The sequence below is a fragment of the Nelumbo nucifera genome, chromosome 3 (genome assembly GCF_055504915.1).
Source record: "Nelumbo nucifera cultivar China Antique chromosome 3, China Antique-T2T, whole genome shotgun sequence".
Taxonomy (NCBI): Eukaryota; Viridiplantae; Streptophyta; class Magnoliopsida; order Proteales; family Nelumbonaceae; genus Nelumbo; species Nelumbo nucifera.
The window spans coordinates 66,248,740-66,267,035 of record NC_142651.1 but is presented as its reverse complement, the minus strand read 5'-3'; the positions used below and the strand labels follow the sequence as shown (position 1 = coordinate 66,267,035).

Here is an 18,296-nt window from a genome sequence, read left to right as displayed (position 1 = left end):
ATAGCACAAGACAATAGTGTTAAACAGTAGGAATATATAATTAGTCAATTAACTAAAACGATAATTTAAGAAATTTTCCAAAAATATTTTAGATAGAATATAGAAATATAGAACCGAAGGGTCTGGCTCTGGCCTCTGGGTCGGGACCGGAATAGACGGTTTCGCCTGTCCCGAAGCAGACCCGACCCATTTACAGACCTACAAGCGATAGGTAACCGGCACCAGGGAAATGCCACCAAAGAAAATAATAGACTGTTGATAAACGAAAAGAAGACCATCTTTCAGAATCAGAAGAAGAGGGTTAGGAGACTTGACACTTTAGTTACAGTCAACAATTGCTAGATTGTAGGTCAGTTTCTGTTTTCTCTCTCTCTCTCTGTATTCTACATTTCCTGAGCTAGGTCCGCATAAAATCTATTATCGTGCATTGAATCGCTTCCAAATACCTTCCCAAGTTTTCTTTTCTCTCCTTCTCTTGCATTTAGATTTGATAGATAGGCGGGACTCTTATAGTGCAAGAATCAAGTTTCTGTATCGGTATTAGAGTGTGTCTTGTTTATTTTATTTTGTTTGTGTAGTTACATTGAAAGAACATTCTTTCTGAAAAGATCAGCAATGCATCGTTTGAGGTTGCAGTATAATAAGTTTCTACTTTGTATCAAATGGCTATTAGTTCTTGTTCAATGCTTTAGATCAAAGAGGCCTTGGAAATCTGACAAGCTTTAGATTCTAAAGTTGTTCTATGAAAAAAAAATGATTTCTTCTGCCTTGCTCGGTACAGAGGAAGTACACTACATATATGCCACTTTCGATGTTCAGATGTTTTTTTCTGACTATTATCGCAAATTGAAATTATAGTTTAGCTTCTCTTGGAATTTCAAGAACCGATTTTTGGTTTGGTATGGTGTTCAGGACGTAGGAAAAAATGGCAGGGGAAGAGAAGTGTTGTGTTGTCACAGGAGGAAGGGGATTTGCAGCACGGCATTTAGTGGAAATGCTGATCCGATCTAGAAAATGGTCAGTTTGCATTGCTGACTTGGCCCCATCTATCAAGCTTGAACCTGAAGAGGAGGAGGGAATCCTTGGGGAAGCTCTTCAATCGGGGCGTGCCAAATATGTGTCTGCCGATCTTCGCAACAAGTCCCAAGTGATCAAGGGTCATATTTATTCTCTTATTCCCAACTCGGTTATAATTTTGGTTTAATGGTCTCCATTGGCATGATCTTGTAGATGGGAATTTTTGATCTTTACATCTTCTGAAGTTTTGTTCACACCCGTTATTACTTATCTTGTGATTTCTCAAAACAAATTTTGTCTTCCCTTTTGCAGCATGCCAAGGGGCTGAGGTTATCTTTCACATGGCTGCCCCAGATTCATCCATCAATAATTATCAGCTTCAGCATTCGGTCAATGTTGAAGGTAAACCATTGTGGTTGTGTGGGACTTTCTAAGATCAAGTAGTGGAGTTCCTTTGACTATTTGATGCTTGTTTTATGCTTAATTTTCTATTTTACAGGAACTAAAAATGTTATCGATGCTTGTGTTGAGTGCAAAGTAAAGAGACTTATCTATACAAGTTCTTCTAGTGTGGTCTTTGATGGAGTTCATGGAATATTTAATGGAGATGAATCAATGCCATATCCACCTAAGGTCTCAACTCTATAATTTTTATTCCTCTTAACATTATCTAGATAAGCTTTACATCTGCCCTTCATTCCTCTCAAAGGAAGCAGCAGTATTTGACCTTATACCGAAAGCATGTGGTTTTCTTTTCTGGTTTAAAATTTTTCTAATGTTCATATGAATAAGGATAGAAAAGCTTCCCTTGCATGCTCCATACGCATGGTGTCATTGACGTAGCATTTAATAGGTCTAGCTTTGGAAAGATCTCATGTGGATACAACAACTTGAACCCACAGAAATGCTGGCATATTTTTCTTGACAGTTATCAATAATGTGATATTGTAATAGATTGGATATTTAGGACCATCTCGGTTGTTGGATATTGCTGCAAACATCTTCTTCATAGAACTCATAAGATGGTGGATTTTGATTACTTATGATGGTGTGCTACATGCCTTATTTATGTTATAAACTAGGATTCTATTCCCCTCCTATGATACCTAAATACCTGATTACTAATATTGTATCATGTTAGATGCTTCAACTTTTAGTGTAAATTTCGTATTCAATACCATATCCAGCTGTGTCCTTGCCATATAACAAAGTTTTCCCAACCTGTTCTCATCTCATGATTTCTCTCTCTCTCTCTCTCTCTCTCCCTCCCTCTATTTTACACAGACATACACAAAAAATAAATAAAAAAAGAAGAGTGAGAAGGAAAAGAAAAAAATTGTAATCTTATTCTTCTAGCTGAACAGAAATATAGTATGCATTTATATATACACACATAGTATATACATGTGTTTATGTCTGTGTTCATATGTCCTTTTCTCCTAGTCATTTGTCTAGAGAGAAATATTGATAGCTTCTCTTTAATGTGTGCTATATTTGCCTCAAATACTGACATTTCTTTTCTCTTCTAAGTTTGGAACTTATTTGTTAAATTTTCAGCACAATGATTTTTATTCAGCAACTAAAGCTAAAGGAGAGGAACTGGTCATCAAGTCAAATGGTACAAATGGGCTTTTGACATGCTGCATACGTCCCAGTAGCATTTTTGGTCCTGGTGACAAGCTTTTGGTTCCATCATTAGTTTCGGCTGCAAGGGCTGGAAAATCTAAGGTTGGACTTTATTTATTTATTTCAATATTTCCTATTACGTCTATTTCCATGTCATTGATAGTTTGGTTTAATTATTGCTTGGCGTTTTTGTCTTGTCTCCCACCCCAAAAGTAAGTTGTTGGGAATTAATTCATCAAGATACAATATCAGATGAAAATGAGGAAAGCTGGAGCTTGAATCATAAAGATTGTGGTTCTGTTAACTATAAAAGAATCATATGGATTGTAATTATAATCTACAAGAGGTCAGCTGTATATTTCCCAGTGTTTTAAAAACCTACCTGGAGTTTGACCTGTCTTTTCCCTTTGGGTGGTGGGTCAGCAGTTGGACCAGCCAGGTTGAAACTTGAAAGAGTTTGCACATGTATTGTTTGGGTCGGTCAAGGATGGACTATATTTGTAACAGGCTAGAACTCTATTGCACATATGCTCCAGCTTGAGGGGGAGTGTTCAAGTTAGTTAACCGGGGCAAATATGTCTTTTCCTGTTATATTTCTCTCTTATGTTTAACATATGTAATGGGGGGGCATAGTTGTAATTTTCCTCTTAATGAATGAGAATTTATCCTGGGTTGATTGTCAAGAGAGGTAACTAGACTTCTCTTGGTAGTTCTCCCTTCTTTCTTTCTCTCCTTATCTCCTTCTCTATACTGTTCTCCTCTTCTTTTCCTTTCCTTTCCTTTTCTTTTCCTTTCTTTTCTTTTACTTTTTCAGGTCGCCATAAGTTTTGTTTTATTCAGATATGTTAATCTGTTTCTTTGTTTTTTTTTTTATTTCTATCTCTGTTTGTTTTTTCTATTCAGATGGGTCAGTTTTGTTTGGGAATATCTGGATTGAATTACAGATTTGTAGGACTGTGATAGTACCAGGGATGTGAAACAGACAAGGAATATTGTTGGTGATTTGGAGTTGGTATTAATCTAGCAGACCTGTAGATGACAAAAACAAATTGAAATGTATTAAAAAATAGGAGTAAGATCTTCATATTTTCAAAGTGGCTGTGATATTGCAGAGATAAATTACATGGAAAACCCAGAATTAACTGCACAAAAGTAAAACCAAAACAAGAAAACAGAGAAGTTACTCTCTCTCTCTCTCTCTCTCTCTCAAAAAAAAAAAAGAATATAATAAAGGGTGGGAGCGAGAAATATAAAAAGAATATAATAAAGGAACCAAAGGTTGCCTACTGCAGACCGGCTCCTTTACTTTTCCTGAGGTTATATATTCTCTTTGTTTTTCAAGTATGCAGTAACTCTATCTGCTCTTCTAGAACTGCTATTTCTCTGTTTTCTGTTTGATTTAGGACAGAAAATCTTAAATAGAATTTGTGTTGAAAACAGTGAAGAAGGATAATTATTGATTCTCTTTCTCCATGCTTTTCCTCTTGCTATATTTTGGTTAATCTCTCCTTAGTTCCAGGCCACTTTTGAGGCTTAAAATTTGGGTCCTCAGCAGCTCCCTGTCATTCACTCACACAGGTGTCTTAATCAGGTTACTATACTTGGTCTCATGGTTTAAAGTATCGATACGATACGCCCCGTATCGGGCGTATCGTATCGTATCTTTTGAAAAAGATACAGTCCAAAATGCCTCCCCAACTTTTTTTAATCATAAAAAACACATTTTAAGCTTCCCAAAAAACCAAACTTTGAAAAAAAAAACTAAAAAAAAAGGTGTTTCAGCTGTTTCTAAGTACCGATACGATATGGTCGAAATGCATATTGTATCGATACTTTGAACCTTGCTTGGCCTTAATGCACTACCATCCATACCATCCATAGGTTTGTGTTGATATATTCATAATTCATACTAGTTCTACTGTTTTGGAGTGTAATAAGTAGAACTAGAAAAATGATACTAGTGAAAAGAACTAGAAAGTGATACTGTTCATGATTCACACTAGTGTTTCTATGCATGGTTTAGAGAGTAACACAAGGAATAGTCTGAATCATACCTATTTAGTGATTTAAATGTTAGAAAACCTATTTACATTATAAGCATTTGCAAGGACTTCCTTAGAAAACCTTAAATAATAAATCTATTTTATGCCATTTATTTTCTTGAAAATTGAAGTAATTATTAGTGATTTAAATGTTATTCATGCCTAATAATACCTTAGCATTAATGATTATTTGTATTTTGATTAGGAGAGATTAAAAACTTATTGTTGGAAAAATAGTAATATTTAGGGTAAAGGACTTAAACCTCCCTTAATGTTTCTAATAAATACTAAAACCTTCCTTCATTTTTCAAAAAGGAGTAAGACCTCCCATGTCAGTCAACTGCCAATTTGAGTCTTTTCTCACCTATGCAGACCGGACATTTTGTGAACAGTAGTGCAGCTAGTGCTGTTTGATAAAAAGAACCTGAAATCAAAGTACACAAAGTTTTCATACAATTTTGAATCTAAAGATGATACTTCACTGGGAGTTCAGAAAAGATTTTGATCAATAGTCTTTGTATAAAGAGTAGCTCCATTGTGGTAGTGCTGCTTGTTTGGAGAAGTTATACAACAGTCAGTTTTCAAACTACAATTCTATAACAAGATAGACAAATGAGAGAGAAAAAGACAGGGGAAGGAAATAAAAGGCAGAGAAAGAATTTCAAAAAAAGTTATTTTTATCCTTTGCTGTTAGTGGGAATTTTGGTGTCAATGAATTAATGGTTAGAACATGCTCACATGGAGATTGACAGAGCAAAAGTTTTGGCATGTTTCACTACTCTTTCTTATCTTGCTTCTTTAAATGAAGTTACTTCCTTAGCGAAATAAAAACAAGGTACCAAAGACAAAGGATCATAAAAGGAAAACTTCGGTTTTTAAAAAAATTGATTTGCATATGATGCTACATGTAAACGGATTTGAACAGATTGATAACAGAGGGGGCATTTTTGTCCTATGTCATCATCCAAAAGGGAAGGTAGCAGTCCAATTTGAAAAGAGAAGGGATGTTTCAGTATTTAGGAGGAACATCAAGAGAGGTTTAAGTCTTTTACCCTAATATTTAACTTATTGGAAGAAAAAACCTAGGAGCAGTTTACAAAATTTTCAACTTCCAAAATTTTTACTCGTTGTGCTGCCTTCAACTCCATCCCTAGATCTCCCATGTCATTGAGCTAACAACAAACTTTGCATATAATATGCACGTGTTGGAATCTCACCTCCTAAATTTATTCTGTCAATCTTAAGATTAGGCGTTGATTTGGGCCGTAGAAGGAAAGGGAGTGATAGGGCTGATGGGCTGTTAAGGGTGATGTTTTTGAGATTCCAAGAAAACCCAGTGCTTCGAGTAAATCTAGCATGGTTCATGTCACAAGGGTTTTCTCAAGACTGAAAGGTCTGGTTGGAGCAGGTCCGACTAACAAATACAAAAGAATTTATAAAAGAAGTAAAAGTGAAAAGTTCTTGTGTCGAGAACCCCCAAGAAGAAAAACAACCTTTGTAGGCTGGAGATGAGAGTGAGAATTTTTTGCCAAAGGCAGGGGATGATGTGGTAGTGGGTCTGGAAGGGGGGAAGACTCTAGAAAAAGGAAAATCAGGTGAGAGGAGGGTGGAAATCAAGAAGACAGTGGAGAGACAGGTGAAAGTGGGCAAATCTCTTGGTTTGTTCTTTTTGGGAGGGGAGAGTGTGGTCAGAAAGGCAATAGAACAGTTTGAAAAAAAAAAAGAAGAAAAGAGGAATTTAGAAAGAAAATAGTGGGAGAGGGAGGTGAGATTTGGGATGAAGGGGAGGGAAAGGAAGACGGATGGATTGAAGAAGAGTGAAGGGGCTTTGGAAGTTTAAGTAGTTTAGGGGAGGGGAGGAAGGATCGGAGTGGCTATCTTGGGTGAAGGTCCTTGGAGTTGGTAGAAGTTGGGGGTGGCTGTGGGCAATTTCATTGCTGTTGGTTTTTTGCTGCCAATGCTCTTAATGCTGAGAGAAGTTTTTAGTATTTGTCCTCGGGAGGTGGTGTATTTCAATTTGTAATCTGGAAATTTTGTTGCTCCGATTCGGTTGTAATCTCGGTGGTTTAGGTGCTACCTTATCACCTATCCAGATTGTATTTTTTTTCTTCCTTTTAATGAAATTTTCTTTTTTACTTTCAAAAAAAGAGATCTGCTACCTGACAGAGGTACCTAGTGGTACTTGGAAGGACATAGAATTCTTTCGATAGATTTGGAAGGACATAGAACTAAGTTACCATCTCTTGGTTCCCAACTACCCATGTACCATTCAAAAAAAATTTTTTTGGACTGTTTCATACTCATGCCTATTATTTCTTTTGATCTAAATAACGGCAATTATAAAAAAAATCTAATAAAATAGAGAAATAAAAGTAACAAAAGATGAGAACACAGAACTGTTTTCTTTATGATGCTTTTTGATGGCATGCTGATGCATCCTTTGTTTATGTAAATACAGCCTGATGATATTTTTCTGTTTTATTTTTTTTATCAGTTCATCATTGGTGATGGAAATAACTTGTATGATTTCACATATGTTGAAAATGTGGCTCATGCGCATATATGTGCTGAGCAAACCCTAGCTTCAGAAGGAGAAGGTGCAAAGAGAGCTGCAGGGCAGGTACTATGTATGCTACTTTTAAGTTCTACTTTTTGGTTCCATGTGGTATTTTGGCATGCTTTGAGTAGCTGCAAATGTCATACCCTACTCCATTTTCATGGAAAGAGAAAATATATGGTTCCTATTGGAGAGTCTGTTGACATGCTCTCAGATGGTGCTGCATAGTATTTGAATGAAAGGAACCTACCATTCCTTGGTCCACCTCAGATATCTCCCATAGTTTGCTTTCTTTATTATAAATTACTATTACTATTATCATTAGGGTGAGGCACCAGATTGCACATAGTAGAAATCTTTAGCTAAAACATTAAGAAAATGCACCAGAAAAACAAAGGAGGGTGATAGGGATGGTTTAATGTGAACAGAAAGGGAGCAACAACTCAATCAAGCTTGACTACCAGTTGCAATTTTTTTTAATCATCTTAATGTGTGCAAATAGCTTTTAGCTGTTGAGTTGCTTTTTTATAGCCCTTCTTTTTATATAGTTCTTTGAAGGTCCCTCTTCTTTCTTTTAATGGAACATATTCATCTTTCAAAAGAAAAAACAATGAAGAAAACCCAAGGTAAATATAATTAGAAATACTGCCACTGTGCCACCACAGACTTCTGCACAAATGTTTGCTAAAGAATTTTCTGGTTGCACAACAAATGCACTTTTTTTTTTACTTGTTAATGGACAAGTCTATGTTTCTGCTATATATACAATGTTCTAGATTTGGTTCAAAATGTTAGTGCTATTATACACATCAGCTGTATAATGCATCATCTTTTTTTTTTTTTGAAGATAAACAAAAAAGAAAATTCATTAGATAAGAGAGGTTCAATGTAGCAGGTGACAAAGCATCAGCCACAAATGTTAGTGCTGTTATATGCATCAGCTGTATAATGCATCATGTGTTGGATTCTTTTTAAGTTCCGAATATCAAAAGAGAAATAATCAAAAACTTTAACTTATGATAAAGAGATCCATTTGACCATTTTCAATGTTTCTTACTGTTGTGTATTCTGGGGCATAGGGATGTAATTTTAGTCCCAATCCTTTAACTTAATAGCTGAAAAAAAAAAAGAAAAAGGAGTGTCTTATGTCTAGGCTTATTAGGATCCACAATAAAGAAATGGAATCAGGATAGAAATAGGAATATTATATTTGAAGCAAAATGAGAGACTTTGATTTTAATTGTCAGCAGTTTCCGTTCTAATTAGTATTTGGTATTGAGTGATTATGGTAAATTTTATGATTTAGTAGTTTCTGCCATTGCTTTTGCCAATTCATGGCACTTCCATAGTATGCAATCAATGCTGTTCTTTTTCCTTTTTTGATCAGTAATTCAATATCATTTTCTGTCTCAACCCATATAGCTTAAAAACTTTCCACACAATTATCATCTAACCACCAATCAAATCCCTCATTAACAATCTATCATTAAGGCTTCTTTTTTTTTTTTTTCTTTTGATCAACAACAGAATTTTATTAGTTAATTTATAAGAAAATTACACAGGAGAGGAGAGGTAAACTTCTTAACTCTCCTCACCGAAAAAATAAAATACAGATTACAATTGTGCCCAATACATTTGATTCCTTTCCACCCCTTGTTTTGCTAGAACATAGGCAAAAGCATTAGCAGTTCTTTTAACCCAACAAATCTTCACCTCCATATCTTGAGTTAGTCACTTGTATTTCTTCTTTTTACCACTGAACTTCCAGAAACCACTCCCCTCCTTTTGCAGCCAATCCTCTACCAGCTTTAAGTCACCTTCTATAATCAGCTTTACATTCATATCCTTTGCCTTTTGCACTCCCTCCATCACAGCCAGAATCTCAGCTCTTAATGAGTCTCCTACACCATTTGGTCCTGAGACCAAGTCAATAACTTTGCTTTCCTTATTCCTAAACACCCCACCAATACCGGAAGGACCTGTATTGCCTGCATTACTTCCATCCAAATTGAATTTAATAAAATCATTAACTGGTGGAGACCATAAATGCCTCATCTTGACCTGATATGAATCAGAAGAAGCCACTTCCTTCAAGTTCTTCATAATATCGATTGAAGAAAAGTCAGCAAATAGCTCCACAGTTTTCATCCAATGAACCACCCTAATCAGTAATCATGATGGCTCAATGATTGCCTCTTTTCTTTTTTCCTTAAAATATTCTCGAGTTTCGTAAAATGAACAGAAAAATTTTTCATACTGAAATATCTGAGCTATCTTTTCACCTCTTTTAATGGATACTTTGTTTTCCTTGTCAGTCTGATTTTTTTTTTTTCTATTGGTGGAGAAACAAACACAGCCTAAAGAAAAATAAAGGGTATATAGATCTGATTTTGCAAATGGCTCAAATCTGAAACTGTTAGCTCTCATGGATCAATATTTGTTTTTTTGCACTCCCCTAGAAGATTTGCCTGTCACAGACTTGCAATTACAGGTGGCCTGACCTGATCATGAAATGTTAATTGGCTAATGAATACTTGACTAGTGCTATATTTTTGCTTGGTTTCTGTCATTGGTATGCCAGGATTACTGGTCTCATCCGATTCCATAGCTTTGAGATTTTCAAAGGGGATTTGGCTTGTATTAACTGGAGAGCTTTTATACATTATCACCATTATTTAATGTTTCCTTCTTCTGGGACTGTAGCATCTCTCCTTGGTGGAATGTGTCGATGGTGGATGCAGTCCCAATGCATGTACTACTCTCATAACCTGGTGGCTGTAAACTATTCTTGTGGTCGGCATGACAGATTCTTCATTCTTCACATGTTCTTATGAAGTCGGCAGAGTCATCATCATCATCATCTAATCCTTGTCCCAGCTATATGGGGTTGGCTATATGAACCCTGTTTTGCCATTCCATTTGGTTCAGTTCCATATCCAGTGTTAAATTATGAGCCCTTAAATCATTTCTTACAATGTCAACCCATATCCATTTTGTCTGCCCCTAGATCTTCTAGCCCTTTTAATGTCATGGATCACTTGTTATTTTTGAGAAAGATAACTTTCGTATGTATATATAATAAATAAAGGGCAAGTTTTACCTAAGGGGATGTACAAACAAAAAAGACGGTCCCTCCCTAAAAATATTTACACAGGCAGAGTGCTATCACTTACATTTTTTTCCTATGAACACCTGCCTTAGCCAACTCATCAGCCATCTTGGTTAAGTTTCTTGGTATTCAATCCTAGCCTTGTTTGCATTGATGTTGCTTTATCCCTGGCTTCGGTTAAAAAATGAGCCAACCTCCATGCACCACTGTTCTCATCTCAGTTAATTGTGCTTGCCAAGTCACCTTCAACAGATAAGGATGATAAGTCCATCTGTCTAGCAATCTGGAGCCCTGTTCACATAGCTACAATTTCCACTTTTGTAGAGTCAGCAAGTCAAATTGGTCCAGTAAAAGGCCCAGCATGCTACCATCCCTCCTCAAGATCACACCTCCAATGCTGGCCTCACCAGGGTTGCCCAAGAGTTGAACTGTGCCTCTTCCATCCTGTTAGAAGCCTGCAACAAGGTTTGGGACGCCGGAGGTGATTGAAGTATCTCCACAAGGTTCCTTTGGAGGTCTCCCAAAGAAATGCCATGAAAAGCCTCAGAATGAGTTGCACAAGTGGAAGTTCTGCGCTACCAGCTCTTTATCAGAGCCAACCTTATTATAAAAAATTCTTCTGTTTTGCTCTTCCCACACACCCCACATGATTGCATGTGTAACCGTACTCCAATATATTTTCACTTTGTTGCCTAAACCTTGCGCATTTCACTGATATAACCTTGGATATGCCCCAGATCAGCCCAACTATAACCAATCAAGTTTAAAAAGTAGTGCCACAAACGTCTGGCTAGAGGCAATGGAGGAGGTTTTCTGCCGATTCTCCATTCCTTATGAAAATAATGCACACAAGGAGACATTCACATTCTTCCCTTTTTCTTCTTTTGCAGAATATACCATGTGTTAATTCTCACCAAACATGCCTCGCACACTAAAAGGGATACTCTCAGAGGAATGATGGAGTTCCCCACCTTCCTAGCTGGAAATTTGGTGTCTTGCAGATATGAATAAAGGGCTTTAAAGAAGGAATTAGTAGATTACTTACCATCTTAGTCTGGTCTTTTCTGCATGCTACCAAACCATCATAGTCTATTTTCCTCATTTTATCAGTTATCACCTATTGGAGATAGTTACTGCTACGTTTAGTCAAATGAGTCATCTCTGACCCTGTCCTTTCTAGTTTTTCCACCCATCCATCTCAATATTCACATTTCTGCTACATTCATATTTTGGATATGTTGTTCCTTGACTGCCCAACACCCTACTCTGTACAGCATTGCTGGCCTCATATGAAATCCAGCAGAGTCTAGCATGTTAATGTGCTAGCTAGCTCAATCTTGAACCTTAATGTATTGGTTTATGGTTCTATCCCAAATTGTTCTATTGATAAATTCAGTCACTTGACCCTTGGTTTTTGCAGGCATACTTTATAACAAATATGGAGCCAATAAAGTTTTGGGAGTTCATGTCAATGATTCTTGAAGGTCTTGGCTATGAAAGGTGATCTCAATTTTTGTCCATCATTTTTCATTTCCATCTGGGGACAAGCTTCACCAAATTAATGGCTTTTGTTGGTAGTGTTTTAAAAGGCACTGGAGGCATGCTTGTGGGCAAAGCACTATGAAAATGCCTGGAAATTAACAGTAGAGGCGTATTCCTCATATGTTCTTACCTTTTAAGCTGGTATTTTATAATTATAAATGAAAGTGGATGAACCATTTTATTGTGTTCCCCATTATATTTTAACACAATACAGAAAATGAAATCCCTCCAAATTTGTTTATTGCAGTATGTTATATATAGAAGTGGGAACACTATAGCTTTGATTTCTTTTAATGTTTTAATTCCACTTAAATATGAGTGACTTGTTTATGTCAATGTTGTGCAATTCTTGTAAATTGTTAATTCTGGAATTTTGATTTGTATCTTTGCGAGTGTTATAGTGATGGATGATAATGCTTCATGCAATGATACTTCGATTCTGTACTTAGATATGATGGTTACATTTTAGAAATTATAAATATGAAAGTTTTTAATTTCTCACAAAATTTCCTATTTTTATGGGATAGTTACTATAATTTTTATTTGTTTTAGCTTTTTTTTTTTAATTATTAGTAATTACAAAATCCATGCTGAGGAGGCTTATGCCTCTTGCATTCTGGTTTATGCCTCGAACCTTAGGATGGTGGAATGCCTTGTGCCATACTTCCATGTTTTAAATCATTTATCAGAAAAAAAAAATACATCCATGTTTTAAAATGTTCTTTGTGGAAGTTCATTGAGCCAGTGATTTAAAAGGCACACCTAGGCGTACAGGCGGGGCACATTTTAGGGTATGCACCTTGCCTAGGTCCTAGGCACAGTACTTTCAAAAGGTGTGTAATTGGTGCGCCTTGCACTTCAGCCCAGGCATGCACCTTTTGAAAATCTGTGCATTTTTTTTTTTTTGTGCTTAGAAGCTGGGCCAGGGGCTCCACCCCTGGACCCCTGACCACAAGCCCCTCGAGACAAGTCCAAAAAAGTCCATATCAAGGTCTTAAAGTCTTAATCCCTAATTCCCTATAAAAAAGGTTTTATAACTTTAAGTGTCTTTTAGAAATATCTTTTTTTGAAAACCCCTTTTTTGTTAATGTTGTTCATTCAGATATTTTTAAGACGCTTAAGTTATAAAACCTTTTGTTTTTTATAGTGATTAAGAATTTAAGACCTTGATATGTGACTTACCTCAAGGGGCTTGGTACCGAGGTGGCTCGTAGAATTAGGAATGCATAATGTTTAACATCACATTAGCTATTTGAAGTAATGCATTTGGGAAAAAATAGAGAGATTAAGAGTTTACAAGCTTGAATATGTTTTATATGTAATGCTTGATTTTATTTTTAAATTTTCACTTTAAATATGTTTTACATGTTATGTTTATGTATTTTAATTTGAGATAATAGTTTTTTTAAAAAATTTATTTTAAAATTTAAGTTTATATTTTAATTAATAATGTATTTAATATTTTTAATATTTAGCATTTTTATTTTTTTGAATTTTTAGCATTTTTGGGCCTTGCTTAAAAAAGGTGCGTGCCTCGCACCTCAGGTGCAAAATGGCCCTTGCACTTTTAAAACACTGCATTCAGCAATATCATCTGTTGCTGATATATTCTTTTGCAGACAATTACTTATTCATTTATTTTATTTTCACATCATTAGCAATTCACTGGTTTCTTTTTATCTTCAACCATTTTACACCCTATTAATGTAAAATGGACACTGACACATGTTAATGTTGGTTTGTGGATTGTTAGATTCAGCATCTCAGATACTAGACATTTTGGCATGTCTATATAAGATCATGGTTCAGAGTATCAATACTCTCAATACACAAATTTTGCACATTGAGAGTTTCAGCTCAGAAAAACTATTATTGTTATTATTATTATTTTTAAACTTTTTGATCTGACTTTTTGACAGGGGTCCTGCACATCATATTTTAACGTTTTAAAACATTCAAATCCCCCAACGCCCATTATATGCCATTGTGGTGACTCCAAAATATGATAGAATACACCTGATATTGGGATATATTGTATTCATACTTTGAACCTTGTATAATATTATTAAGTATACCATGCAGAACAGAAGTAGTATGTAAGTGGCATCAATGTCCTGTGTTCTGTGTTTTAACATTGCATGATTTGCAGGCCAAGAATCAAAATCCCTGCCTCTGTTATGATGCCGATCGCATATATAGTGGAGTGGACATATAGGATCTTAGCCCCATATGGCATGCGGGTTCCACAGCTAACACCTTCAAGAATCAGACTCCTCTCATGCAGCAGGACTTATAATTGTTCAAAAGCCAAGGATCAACTTGGCTATTCGCCTATTGTCCCACTTCAGGTTGCTCTGGTTTCTCTAACTAATGATTGTAGAAGTCTGATATAAACATGAATAGAGATAAATTGTGATTTAAAGGGTAAATACAGTAGAAAGAAAATGATGTTTGTGCAGGAGTAGGTTCTTCTTCCCATTGGGTGGATATCCAACTGAGAGGAACCTCTTGGATGCTCTACAGTTCAAGAATCAGGGTGGTGAGATGATTCTAGTTGTCCAATAAAATCACTTCCTTTGGATTGTTAATAAAATCTATGCAACTGCACACTGGACACAAAATCTTTACCTCCCAGATGGCAGTTATCTGATGTAGTTGAGCTAGACCTCGGTTATGCATTGCATACTGTGTTCATGTTTAAGAGTCACTTTTGGACTCCTTTATTATTTCCAAAATGTATATTTCATGAATTCCCATTCAGTTGAATTGAATTTACACTCTTCATGCTTTTGTTCATACAAGAGAGGGCCTTTCCTTAGAAAACAATGATTGGTTGGTGTTCCCATCACATGTGACATGATTTTTTGATGTTAACATAGATGTTTATGTTTGTTTCCATCTGTGATTTTAAATCATTGTACTTGATATTGCAGGAGGGTCTGAAAAGGATGATTGAGTCATATCCACACTTGAGAGCTGAGTGTCAACCTAAAAGAGATGGCCCATCTAAGGTTTTCATATATCTTGGAAGTGGAAAGGGTATGTTCCTTTAAATCATAAATTTCTGCCCTAACCAAGGTACTTCTGTCCATCAGTAGGAATTGTGATCCAACTGAACCATTAATTAGTCGTCTACTTTGTGGCTGCTAGATGCCAAGATTATACAGATTGAATGATCATAATCAGTAAATCATGAGGCACTAGCCTTTAAGGCTAAAAGTTGCAGTTCTTGGAAATGTTTTCAATAACCAGCTTTGGATACACATGTTTATCAGCTACTGGTGAAAAATTATGTTATGAAAATATATAGATGATAAATTAGAAAAGGCCCATTATTACAGGGATGAGCTCTATATTTCAGTTGGTAAATCTAGTCTGAACATATCTCTTTTTTGCATAATTTATTAATGCTGCTATTGCTAATGACATTTTTCAGTTGCCAACACACTCCTGTGGAAAGAGAAAAAGCAGACGCTAACCACAGTGCTAGTCATGATTGCTTTTTACTATTACTTCATTGCGTCTGGATACACTGCCATAACTGCCATCTCAAAGCTTCTCTTTGCAGTCACAGTCTTCCTGTTTGTCCATGGCCTTCTACCTGCAAAAATGTATATTCACTCTCTATGTTGAAAGAACGGAAAAACTCTATATATTCAGTCTCTATGTTAAAAACAAAAACAGAAAAACTCTGTTGACCATATGCCTCTGACCTTTTGCCCACTCATTGTCATTGTTCAAGAAAGAGCAAGTTATTGATCTAAACTCTAATCATTTCCTAATTCTTGGTTTGGTTGTGTAGCCCCATGGTTAATCACTTTGCATCATTCAGTTGGATTTTTATAGCTATACAGCCAATCCAAGACTGGTTATCGATTCAGAGCTTTAATCAATAAGATGGCCCCATATGAATGAGGCATTGAGATATGTATTTGGTTTCTTCATTGAAACACCATAAGCACCATTTCTCTGCTAAGAACAAGAATTCTATTGGTTCAGATTAGGCTATACAATTGAGAAAATCCCTGCATCCAATTTTTGCTTTTCTGAAGAGACATCACAGAAGGTTGCTCTATTGGCTGCATCCACATGGAACTCTGCAATTAACATTCTAAAAGTTCTCTACATGGGAAAGAACTGGAAACTGTTCGTCAAGGTCTATACCCTTCATCTCTCTCTTCTCTCATTTCATATGTATCTTACAGATTTTTATGTTTTTATTGTTAAAAGGTTTTTAACTTTTTTTAATATTTTCTTCTACTGGCTAAACTAGACAGAAACAACTCAATGTAGACAAGGAATGAATTTAAGATGTATACACTGCAGAGAGTGCATCTGTCTGAAATAAACCTTAGTTAATTTAGAATGTTAGAAGAGTATATCTTAAGTCTCTCAAGTTGTAACTGGAGAGTAATCATATTGGTTGCTAATATTTCACAGGATGTTGTTTCTGCAAAACAATGTATTGAAGGTAATTTGGTATCCATTGAAAGGACCTATTTAAAGGCCGCATAGTGCTCACTGAGCTGCAATACTAAGATGGCTTGTTTATTGTCATTGCTGTATTTGAACAGACTTTGGAACCAAATGAGACTGACAGAGACTAATTTAGTCTTGTTTAATCTAGTGTAGACACTTTCTCTTGTTTTCACTTTTCATTGATTGTTTTTGCTGTATACTGATCTTTCTTTACTGTTGAAATAAATAGGTTATTGTTTGTCTATTGATTCTCAGCTTACTTGGAACCACTTCACTTCAGAGAATATTTATTACAGGTTTGTACCAGATTTTCCATGTGTCTTTCCACTTGAAGTTGAGCAAGTGTCCTACATAACCTATGAGAATAATGGCACGAGTCATGGCACTAAATTAAGATTAATAGAAAAAATGACTGAAGTTGAGCAAGTGTCCTACATAACCTGTTTTCAATTGTTTTCATTGATTATTTAAACTCTCTGAAGTTCTGTCTAGCCTATTTTTGATGGGTAATCCTAAGCTAAATCTCAAACAAGCCAAGGCCTTTGTGGTGTGATTCCAGCTTGCTTAGGCATTTCATCCACCTAATTAGCTGCTTTTTGGGTGTTCCGCATCAAAGTGCCAACTTTGTCGATTTCAGCTTGGAGCATGATCAGCATATTATAAGTTTGAGATCAAGTTCCAAGTGCCATAATATCTACACCTGTTACTTTAAAGGCATCCAAATAACAATTCCAGTCAATGTGCTGTGGACATGGAAAGAATATTTGCATCAGGATGGGAGAATGAGAAGGAAATGTTTGTAATGCCTCAGCTATTCAGTGGCATTCATGCAAAGTAATCAGGACAGGATCCCAACCCACTCTCCCCACCCCCAGAAGGGAAAAGAAAGTTCGTTGCCAAGAAAATAGTGATATCTGAATTCCACTATTTCTTGCTAGATTTATGTGGAGACTCACCTCATGCATTGGTGTTGAGGCTTAAGTCTATTTGAGCTTGTTACTAATGAACTAAGTTAAATGCAGGAGTACCCTTTGCCTTTACAGCATTCTATGTGTATGAGAAAAAGGAAGAGGAAATTGATGGTTTGATCCATGGAGCTTTTTCGTTTGGATGGAAACTGAAATCCGATATCAGCAAGAAATTGCTGATTTCCAAATGACAGAGCAGCATGATAAAGCTCTAGTTTTCTTCGGTTTATTCTTGATCCTTTTCAGCCTTAAGCGCTTAGACGAGCTTTTTGTGATTTGAGATGTGGTTGAAATTGCTGTATTTGTAGCGTCTCTGTATTCTGTATCCCCTGCAGGCATGCATCACTTGGTCATTCAAAATGTATAAACTGTTCAGTGTACTGTGATTTGAATTTTCATGTGTTTAAATTTTATGATTTGAAATTTTCTAGCAGATATTTTAATGAAATTGTTGTATTTGGTGTGTTTTGGTTTATTTCCTTGTCAACGTCACACTGCATCTAGACATTTAATTTGTTTGAAGTGTATTTGTTATTTAGCGTCTGTTTGGCTTGATGCTGTTGCTCCAGAAAACGACGACACATCAGCGCCACATTGAAAAAACAGTGCTCCAGGAAATGACTGTTTGTTTGGAACTGTTTTTCCATAAAAGACGGTGTTCTAAGACATGCCTTGGAAATCGGGAAGGTGTGGCTTAGAGCAACACCGAATTTGTCATTTCCTAAAGCTGCAGCTTGTTGCTGCCAATAGGGATATGGGGTGGCAGTGATAAGGACATGATGTGGCACTGGATAATAGGTACCAGTGCTGAAAAGTTTCCTGGAGCATTGGTGCCAAACAGAAAATATTGTTGCTCCAGGAAACGTCCTACCTGACAGTAATGTTTTCAAACAAAAAAAGACACCATTTTCTTAGGAAACGGTGCTTCCAACCCACAAATCTGCTGTATACCCGTA

At 36.1% G+C, this 18,296-nt stretch overlaps 1 protein-coding gene across 3 annotated transcripts; it reads left to right on the top strand.

Moving 5' to 3' along the window:
• Positions 1 to 209: 209 nt before the first annotated feature.
• On the top strand, positions 210 to 17,815 carry LOC104588912 (3beta-hydroxysteroid-dehydrogenase/decarboxylase). Of its 3 annotated transcripts, none has more exons than XM_010247037.3 (13): positions 210 to 349; positions 913 to 1,157; positions 1,330 to 1,419; positions 1,517 to 1,650; positions 2,575 to 2,745; positions 7,180 to 7,305; positions 11,772 to 11,851; positions 14,043 to 14,241; positions 14,827 to 14,932; positions 15,330 to 15,504; positions 15,893 to 16,049; positions 16,628 to 16,668; positions 17,395 to 17,815. In XM_010247037.3, the coding sequence occupies exons 2-13, from the start codon at positions 926 to 928 to the stop codon at positions 17,429 to 17,431; spliced, it is 1,548 nt and encodes a 515-aa protein (XP_010245339.2). In that variant the 5' UTR covers positions 210 to 349; positions 913 to 925; the 3' UTR covers positions 17,432 to 17,815. The 3 variants fall into 3 exon arrangements, with proteins under 3 accessions (XP_010245339.2, XP_010245337.2, XP_010245338.2); XM_010247035.3 differs by having other exon boundaries at positions 16,602 to 16,668; XM_010247036.3 differs by lacking the exon at positions 210 to 349 and adding an exon at positions 395 to 537 and having other exon boundaries at positions 16,602 to 16,668.
• The last annotated feature ends 481 nt before the right edge of the window (positions 17,816 to 18,296 follow it).